This window comes from Chelon labrosus (genome assembly GCF_963514085.1).
Source record: "Chelon labrosus genome assembly, chromosome: 6".
Taxonomy (NCBI): domain Eukaryota; kingdom Metazoa; phylum Chordata; class Actinopteri; order Mugiliformes; family Mugilidae; genus Chelon; species Chelon labrosus.
Window position 1 is genome coordinate 13422142 of NC_140342.1, and position 10433 is coordinate 13432574.

The 10433-nt window shown below is 40.7% G+C and overlaps 1 protein-coding gene across 1 annotated transcript in view; it reads right to left on the reverse strand.

Annotated features, from left to right (window-relative positions):
* The window catches only part of eif2b3 (eukaryotic translation initiation factor 2B, subunit 3 gamma), a 30929-nt gene extending 28678 nt beyond the window's left edge, over nt 1–2251 (reverse strand). Inside the window, exons 1-2 of the mRNA XM_084546799.1 lie at nt 1916–2251; nt 314–479 (exon numbers count right to left, since the gene is read on the reverse strand). Coding sequence (XP_084402925.1) covers nt 314–461 — 148 coding nt within the window. The 5' untranslated portion in view covers nt 462–479; nt 1916–2251. The remainder of the gene's footprint in view (nt 1–313; nt 480–1915) is intronic.
* Nucleotides 2252–10433: the final 8182 nt, after the last annotated feature.

Here is a 10433-nt window from a genome sequence, read left to right on the forward strand (position 1 = left end):
AAAACATTTTCTCTATACCTTATAACTTACTACCACAAAACTAGGGGTAAAGTGAGTGAGGTGTCAGTCGAGCCTTGACTGTACATGCACAAACTGTCCTGAGAAAAGTTATGATCAGGCAACATAAATGAGAGCCCCTGTATAAATCAGTAAGTAGTGTGCTGTGATTTTTAAATTTGAGTTTTACATTACTACTAGCTACATGAATAACAGTACAATTCAGTAATAGTTGTTGTACTAGATGTGACATGTGTAGCAGTAGTAGATGAAGGGGTAGATAAAGGAGCATTATTAGTGTAATAAAAACTCTCACCTTCAAAGCCCACCCTCTCCAGCAGGTTAAGGGGATACCACATAAGCGGCTTGTTGCCGACAGGCAGCATTGGTTTCGGGGTGTTGTATGTCAGATCAGTCATACGGGAACCCCCACCAGCCGCCATCAACACCGCCTGTAGCTCCATGATATCTGCTGGGGATCACTAAGAGAGGAGGAGCGAACAAAGGAAGGTAGACAAAAAGTTATATTGATAGACAATACATGTGGAAGTACATACAGAAAACAAACAGTGTATTCAGAAAGCATTCAGGCTCCTTCAATGATGCAAAGTCTTCTTTTGTGAGGTTTTCTATTGGATAAAGACTTAAAGTTAAAAGAGGATGATTTGGTAATAATTCATGCACATCACCCCTAGACTTTGGTCATTATGTATTATATTCATATACATGGTTTGCATATGTAATTGTTTAGCGTCACTGGGTTAGTATCTGAATGCGTATCTGTATCTGATATTTTTTGGACACATACAGAAAACGGAAATGATCATGAATCATAATAAGCTCGTTAAATAATCTCCACTGTAATCAATGATGAAAATAATCTTAAGGAAAGTCTCCACGGCAAGTAATAAAACGAATAAACGTAATTGTTATTGACAATGATGCTAAGTGACTAGATATGGGAGCAATTTACTCTTCTGTAATAAACACATAAACTGAATAAATAATATAAGCTTTGGTATATTATATATTACATATTCTGGATGATTAGGGATAATATCTTTATGTAGTCTTTTGATTTTTGCAGTTACCATCCACACCTCAACTCTGTTTTTCTTTCTTAGATTGAGCACACTAACATCCTCACAAACTTCTACAGGTGAACCATCAACAGGTCCCATCCATTCAGGACAATTCTCAGAAAAGGTGCAGAGCATCAGGTCAACTCACAACAGACTATTCTCTGGACACTGAACATACACCCTGTCTGCTGGGCACACTACAATGTGGAACATCACTGCCACTTCCACTTGTCACCTTTCTAAATTTTAATTGTATGCTGTAAATTCAGTGAATTCTGTCATTTTTGTGCTTTCATTTTTAGACAACAACATTTCCTTGCACTGTTAACCATATGTTAATCCCACACATGAAAAATTAACCTTAATCTGAATCTTTTTTTCTCCCTGTCTCTCAGTTTTCATATGGACAACTTCAAACTTGTCCATATGATGTCCAGCCTTCATCCCTAAATACTACATATAGTATGTGAGAAGATCAATGTCATAAATGTGTGTCACTCCTTTTTGGGATGGTGTTTCAGTTATACTGTCTGCACGTGCAAATGTTGTAAACATGATTTCGTACTTACATGTATACTGAGAAGAAAAGACGCACACACTCAAATAATCAGATTGACCAAGCCAGGTGACTTTTCGCATATTTGACACACATCATTCATTACTTCAATACGTCAAAATCTGTTATATTATCAACACAGGCATCTCCTTTACTGAACTAGCCGCAAACTAGCAAACGGTCATGTACGCTACTGATTTAATTCACAATATTTCTATAAAACTGCGCTCTAGTTCGCCTGTAAAGCAGCTGAAATGTTGGAAACTGAACCTTAACGTACCCGTCAGAGTCTCTTTGATCCCTGTTGATCGGCTGCCTTGAAATGACAGCGGTGGCAGACGCATGTAAGTTAGTTGCTGTCACTGTTGTTAGCACTTGGCTAACGATTAGCACGGAGCCGTAACCGATAACTCGTCCTCAGAGACCGCTCACAGCCAACCGGACACGTCCTCAGCAGACCAAGCAGTCAATGAGAGGAGCGATAGTGAAAGAAATTAAATTAGTCCCTGAATTATTTCACGTCCACGGCTTAAAAGAAGCTAAGAGCTAGCATTGTATGATGACACCTGGGTGCCTCATTGAAATACGACCGTGTGGGAACTAATTCCACCGTCATATGGTTCCTGGGGGAGAGAACAGAAGAACAGACAGTTTAGTGTATGAAGTCATATGCTTTTGATCATTTTCATTTTGTAAAAAAAAAAAAGAAAAAATCTCGGAAATACTGCCCGGTTGGTAAGAATTGGAACAAACGAAAAATGCAAATACAACATATTTAATGGCATTGGGGGGGGGGGCATTTTCTTTGTTCTTCTTTTTGTTTGTTCTCAACACATCCGCCTTAAAACATTGCCCGCATGTCTTAATAAATTGAGGTTACAGTCTAATGTCTAAATATTGACCAAGGAAGAAATTAAAGATGAAAGCTTAGTTAAACAAAGATTTCCTCACTCATTCATTTTCATTACTAAGAAGCTAAACTATGACCTATGAGGATAATACTTACACAGATGATGTTTATGATTATGAAACACGTGTATTTTTTTCCTTTTTACTGTAGTAAAAGCAATGCCCAGGGTTTACGCACACCAAAACTAGTGTGAGCAGATTAGCAGCCAGAAGCCACCCAGCTACTCCTCCATACTTCAAGCTTGAAAACTCCCAATTCACAGAGCTGAGACGTAACAGCAAATTGAGCTTGGGGAATGTGGCTTTGGTTTTGTTTGCTCTGGCCAGGAGATGAGCTTGACTGCTCGTTACTGCTTACTCGAAACCAGGCGAGCAAGAGAATGGAGAGAAGTAGGAGAGAGAAATAAGACAAAGAGACACACCAGCTTGAGTGTCTGTTGTTGCCTGTCTGTCATAATACGGAACACTAGAGAATACAATCTCAGAAGAAAATGCTATTTGAATGCTGACTGCTTAAATAGCAAGACTGCTTGGCTGGCTGTCTGAGAGCCACACTGCATTGCAGACTTAACTTTATATGAAGTAGAGTCTGAATCAGTAAGAAAAGTAGGAAAGAATAGAGTAGCACAAGCAATGAAAGGTGTTGCAATGAGAAATTTACAAAGAGTTGAGGTGTCCTTTAATTGTATGGGTTGTGGCTAAACACAGAGACTTGAAAGTGTGATCAAGATTAAAGGAACTGCACTAGACTGGTTCGAATCCTATCTGTCAGACAGATTCCAGTTTGCCCATGTCAACAATGATTCTTCCACTTATACAAAAGTAAGTTACGGAGTTCCTCAGGGTTCAGTGCTAGGGCCTGTACTCTTCACATGCTTCCCTCAGGCAATATTATTAGGAAACACTACATAAGTTTTCATTGCTATGCAGATGACACCCAGCTATATTTATCCACGAAACCAGAACTTCCTACTGTAAATTCCCACTCTTAAACTCAGACAAAACAATTGATTCATTATCTAATCATTTAGTTTCTCTGGATGGCATTACCTTGGCCTCCAGCACTACTGTGAGAAACCTTGGTGTTATATTTTATGAGGATATGTCCTTTAATTCTTAGATAAAGCAAGTGACAAGGACTGCCTTCTTTTAAACCATAATATCATAAAAATTAGAAACATCCTGTCTCAAAGTGATGCTAAAAAACTAGCTCATGCATTTGTGAATTGATTAATTGATTAAAAAACTGCAGCAAAAGCATTTGCAGGAATTAGCAAGAGAGATCGTATCACTCCCGCTTTAGCTTCTCTTCACTGGTGCCCTATAAAATCCAGAAAATAATTTAAAATCCTTTACATACAGGGCCCATAAAGGCCTAGCTCCAAAGACCTCATAGTACTATATCATCCCAACAGATCACTTTGATGTCAAAGTGCAGGCTTACTTGTGGTTCCTAGAATTTAGTAGAATGGGTGGTAGAGCCTTCAGCTATAAGGCCACTCTCCTGTGAAACCAGCTCACAGTTTGGGTTCGGGAGGCAGACACCCTCTCTACTTTTATGGTTAGGCTTAAGACTTTCCTTTTTGATAAAGCTTATAGTTAGTTAGTTATGCTGCTATAGGCCTAGGCTGCTGGGGATGATGCACTAAGTACCTCTTCCTTCTTACTTCTCATGCATCGTGTGCCCCTATGCTCTGGTTTATATCCGTTATCAAACTCTCATGTAACATTCTTGTATCACAATTAGATTCTACATGTACGCTTTAGTCGGATATATATCTCTAAACAGATGTCTGTTTATCTTCCTCCTGCTGCTCTCTCCTCCCTCTTTTTCTGTCTTTACCCAGCTGGCCTCAAGCATATGGGTCCCTCCATATTAGCTGGGTTCTGCTCAAGGTTTCCTCCTGTTAAAAGGGAGTTTTTATTGTGAAGATCCAATCTCCTGGCCCTGACAAGCTAATGTCACCTTGCTACGATTATTCCTGCGGTTCTGCTCATTGGGCCCAGGCATGTAAAAAAGGTGAAGAGACAATGGTTTTTGCAGCAACTAGTGAGTTACTTTAGTTTCTTTGCCTGCCTTATGATTGTAAAGATAGTTTTCAGAGAAGGACACACGACTCTCAGCCCTCAAGCTATGAGGGGGAAGCTACCTCTGCATGAAGTCAGAGTAGCTGGATTTGCCCTGACTTCAAAAGTAGGAACTCTGACTTTGAGTGGCATTTCGTTGTAAAGTTGTGACTTTCAAGTTGTAACGCTGCATTAGGAACAGAAGTGAGAAGGGCTGCTGTTTCTCTGTTTACATACCCTTTTTACTTATTTTAAGTAATACCCTTAGAAACATAGGACTAGCTAATGTAACAGCCCTGTGAATATGCCTTCCAGTTTTAATTATTTCAGCTGTTTCTGGTATTTTCTCTGTCATTTTAACATTTTAGACACTGAAACTATTTACTGTAAAATTAGATATGTTTAAAAAATACATGTACTCACAGTAAATTACAGTGCTTCAGTCTAACAGGTCATTGCTCCCCATATGCTCAAGCGACAAAAGGCCCCTTTACATTTTTCTGTTTATCCGCCTGGTTTACAAGGTGTTGTCAGTGTTCAGGTGGCATCTCTCTCGCTTCATAAAAACAGGGATCTGGCAAAAAAAAAAAAAAAAAGCAGAGCTGCAATGAAAGTCAAACCAAACCACTGACACTCATGGAGATTACTGCCTGACTGGTTAACCACAGGGAGCTGATGTGTGCAAGACATTGCACATAACTAAACAGGAGACCCGGGCTGGTGTCGCTGAACGCTCACTTGACAAGATGCAAATGTTTTTTGGTGAATTCCACAAAAGGACAACAAGGAGGACGGTGTACTTCTTTCTCCTTATAAGAAAGAAGACTGTGCATTTCACACTAAAACAAACATTCCCAGTGTAGAGACCGATGTGTCTATATCAGGGAGAGAGGATCAGAATACATGACCTTGGCGTACTGATCGGGTCGAAAATGTTCTTTCACGTAAAAAAGTAAATCATATGTTTCATTTTTCATGGGATTTGAAATTACATGTCAGCATATTATTTTAGAACATGGCTCAGCTCCTCACCTCCTCACTGTACGGAGTTTCTCAGTGTATGCGTTGCATATCTACACAGCCTATTTCTTTGCTGATTTCTTGAAATTGTTATCGTCATGGTCCTTCAATCAAAATCCTCATATGTTTTTATTACTGCTCTTCGTTCTTGAATTCTGTTTTTAATGTAACCTTGCAACATCTGTCCAGGAATAACAATTAATACACATGCTGCCTTTCTGTTATCCACAGGACAGCGCTAATGTATCATCGCTTTCTTCGTATAAGGGTGATAAGAGAGAGACAGTGAGTGCAGTGTCTGTGTGGCTGTTGTCAAAATATCTTTCAAGCTTTTCCTTTTTTGATTTTACTCTCGGGGAAAATTGAAAGACCAGAACAAAAAAAGAGCTGTGAATGAGGTTAAGGGGAATCGCATAAAACTTGAAAGCCCGCCGACGCTATTCATTTTGCACATTGTCCGAGGAAAGCTAACCTGACAAATACACACATCCATCTGAGCGATGAATAGGAAAAATGAATAAACACCCCAAATCAAAGGCTACAGCTCGGCGACTCAACCAGATGGAGAGAGGCATGCGAACAGACCCAGAGACAGTTGTACAGGTCTAATCACACTGTGACTTGAAATGGAGCCCTAAGACTTCCTCTGATTTCCTCTCCCTCCTTGGCCCTGTCGCTGCATCTTGTAAATCATTCTCAATTCACTGAAACAAGCCAGTTGGATTAGCTTGGTTTAGACCATAAACATTTGCAGCGCGGACCACCCAGGGAGAGAGCAGAGCCAAGGCGTGCGTGTGTGTGTGTGTGTGAGCATGTGTGGGTATGCGTGCGTGTGTGAAGCCTCCCTCCGAGTTTAGAGGTGGGCACTGCACACGTCTCACACATTCGCATGCGCACACATACACTTATACTGTGGTTTGTGTTTGCGCCACTTCCAGGGCCAGTGCACTGTGGGGCCCTCGCCGCTGCCGTGGAAACCAAACCCGGCATGTTGGCCCTGTCAGTGTCGGAGATGGACACACACGCTCAGTTCGCAGATAGAGACGTCTCAATGCAGTGGTGCGGATATTGTTTTAGAGCAAAGACATTTGTAGTCATTTGTAACTGCTCGGTTTATTTATGTTTGTAGTTGTTGGAAATGTGTTTTGATTTGTTGTTTCATATTCAGATTCAAAACCATCCTCTTGTTATGAAAGGTTTCACAATATACAAGTCACTGTCTTACTGGTGTAAACCCCAAAATCAAATTTGTCCCACATCTGTCTCAAAACCAGCTGTAAAACGTTCATTGTCAAACAACTGTGATGTAAAACATGTTTTCCAGGGACTTTCACAAATAAATGCATTTTTTTTCTCTCCCTAAAGTTCAACAGTCTGCGTCACCAGACCTTGAAATTCATTCTTTCTCACTTGAACACAGTTGGAGTAATTCTTCTCTTGTTTCTCTCCGCATGCAGAAGGGATCTGAGAGCCAAGACGGTGTCAGAACCAGGAAATATCTGGGTTGGGTTCTGAAGAGCCAGAGTGAGAAAAGTTGGGCAACTCCCTGCTGCAGGGCGCTGGCACTTTTCCTCCATGAGTTGTCTTTAAGTCTCACTGAGGGTCTGTTTAACACTTCTGTGTGTCCATTCACATGTCTCCCAGCTGATCTGCATCGGTATCCATTCTTGTCTACCTAAGTGCCGTTTATGTACACGACTGTGTATTGAATTGGCCTGAACATGAGACTATTCTCCTTTCCTGGAAATTCCATTTGGAATAGTTGCGGTCGTCTTAAAGCTGAGGACCACACAGTTGAGTTTTCAGCTGCAGGTGTTCGGAGAATGAGTGCTGCCTCTCCTGAAACCAACTGCAGCAGCATCAAGTGGTATTTTGTTTCATTCGAAGTGATTATATTTTCCTAAGACAGTGCTGCAGAAGTGAGGGCCGCCTTATAGTCAAGTTTGTATAGGCCTCTCACAAGTGTTTGTATTGCCCTGCAGGAATACAAGTTTAACAGGCATATTAATGGTCGCGGAGAAAGATAAATACCGGCTACTGAGGGGAAAGTGCTAGAATGAAAGAGGGAAGAAATCGAGGATGGACAGGAAGAGAGAAAGACGGAGAGACTGACCACACAATTTCAACAGGAGCTAGCTGTCTGTGTCTTTCCTAGGCCATGTTCTGTCTGAACAGTCTCTCTGGGAGGTCCCTCAACCACACAGGACATGTCTGCACACACACACACAGCCTTTATATGCAGTGTATTAGTAAAAACATCATGCAGAATCCTTTAGCAGTAAAAACTGAATTTCCTTGAGAATGCATGAAACTTATTTGACCGCTAGATCCTCACACTAAGCTGCTTAAACTTTAATTTGCTATAGCTATAGTCTGCATTTGAAAGAACACAGTTTTAGGTCTTACTCCCCATTAGTTAGAACTTCTGCTCACTTTTTTTAGTTTTCTTTTTGGAGAAAAATCTTTACGAATACACTTTAGTTAGTTTAAATAAAGTTGTAAGAGCTTTAGCTGTAATAGTTTCATCATTTGATAAAGAAGCCTAATGCAAAAGCATGCAATATACAGTATACACTGATCAGGCATAAAATTATGACCACCTTCCTAATATTGTGTAGGTCTCCCTTGTGCCTCCTAAACAGTTGTGACTCATCGGCGAATGGACATGGGTCTTCTGAGGGTGTCCTGTGGTGTCTGGCAACAGAATGTTGTTAGTGGGGGTCTTTGGGTCCTATGGGTTGAGGGGAGGGGTGTCTGTGGATCACTCCACAGATACTTGATCAGTTTGGATCTAGTGAATTTGGAGGCCAGGTCAACACCTTGTGCTGTTTTTCATAATTTTTTGACTCGTTCCTAAACTGTTTTTGTGTGTGTTCCTGTGTCAGGCAGCATCCTGTTGGGGATGACTGTTGCCATCAAGGAGTGTCATTGCTATGGGGTGTGGGTGTCTGGTCTGGTCAAAGTGGGTGGTACATGTCTAAGTAACATCCACATGAATGCCAGGTCCAAACGTTTCAAAGCAGAACACTGAATTGTCACAAGATGGTCAATGTTATTCACTCCTCCTGTCTGTGGTTTTAATGTTATGGCTGTTACACACCATTGCATAGAACCATTTTAACATCATCGTTTAAATCCAAATTTCATATAAAACTCATACAAGTAGTAAAATAAATGCTGGCTCTTTCTCTTTAATTCTCTAATTACCAAAAAAGGCTAGAGGTACAAAATTGCTAAATTACTTGTGTCTTCTTTTGGAATGTTTCATGGGTAAGCAATGACTCAGCAATGGATTTAGCTCTTTTTATATATAAACCTGTCCCATTTTATGGACAACACACCCAAAATATTTGGTCATGTTTGATCTCTTTCTATCTGGTGGCCTACATGTGTAGTTAAACTTTCCTTCCCTTTCAGCGAAAACAGCGCGCGTACATGTGTACACACACACGCAGAGAGAGACGCACACGTACAGAGACATGCCTGCATATACACACGGGCACACACGCAAAAATAATCTTCTTTTCAGCTGAAATAAATGTTTATAGCATTCCAAACATTTTGTGTGTGAGGCAGTATGTGTGGTCCTGTCTGCACCTAGCATGAGGTTTGAGGTTAAGGTGTTTGTCTGCTGCTGTGTGAGCATGTCAGTGATGTCAGTGTGTGTCTGTGCGTGAGGGAGAGAGGGAGAGTGAGAGAAATTAAAGATAGAGGGGGTCGCTCATGACTGATTCCAAAACGTTTTCGAAAAAAGGAGCAAAACAGAGAATTAAGAAAGAAAAGTGAACATTTAGCTCTGATCAGCTACAGCTTTACGGAAATTGAAACCTCCCTTCTGATTATCTTCGGGATAAATAAAGTATCTATCTATCTATCTACCTATCTATCTATCTATCTATCTATCTATCTACCTATCTATCTATCTATCTATCTATCTAAAAAAAACAGGTAGTTCGGGATATTACACTTCCTATAACCTGATATTTAAACCTCACAACGCTTTTAAACGAATTTAACGTCCAAATATTAACTTGAAGGGCAATTTTTAAAGGCCAGCAAAGTCACACCCCAATTTCCAATCCTCAGCGTATTTAGCAAAGTCGTCTGTGTTCTCCCATTTTAAAAGATCTCAAAATATTGTCGTTGTTGGATATTTTAGCACATGATATATATTAAGAAATACATTTAGTATTGTCTGAAACATGAGTAACAGCAGTAAAGACCAGTATGACGCTGGCCAAGATAAACTGGTTCATCCAGATTCTTCTTCTTCTTTCACATTTTTTAAACGTGTGTCATATCCTAAAACTTGGTGTCCGATAATGGAAATGGTTTGACATCATTTAATGACGGGAGCACAAAGATGCACCCGTTTACAAGCAAAGTTTAGATGTTACACTGAAGGAGGGTTCATGTCTCCAAATCATCTGCTACCTATGCTTTAACGCCGTCAAAACATATCTGCAGAGATCACGTAGCCACTGACGGGCAGTCTCTCTTGATCACTCTTGATCATATACTCGACGCAGCCATCAGCCTCAACTGTGCAGCGGTGCACGTTTGGGAATCGCTAACTCATGTCTAATGCATCTTTTGACCTTATTAAACGTCCTCATCGTCTGGGAGGTTTGCCGAGGTTGTTATGAAGCCGCGGCTTTGCCAGCGTGATGAGTGATCGTGCAGCTCCTCAAAAACTGTGCTCCAGCACGCTAGAAGAAACTGATGTCACACACGATCACAGCATGTATGAACAGGAGAATACCGCACGCCTTTTTAATTCGAAAACAGGCTCGTCGTGTAAA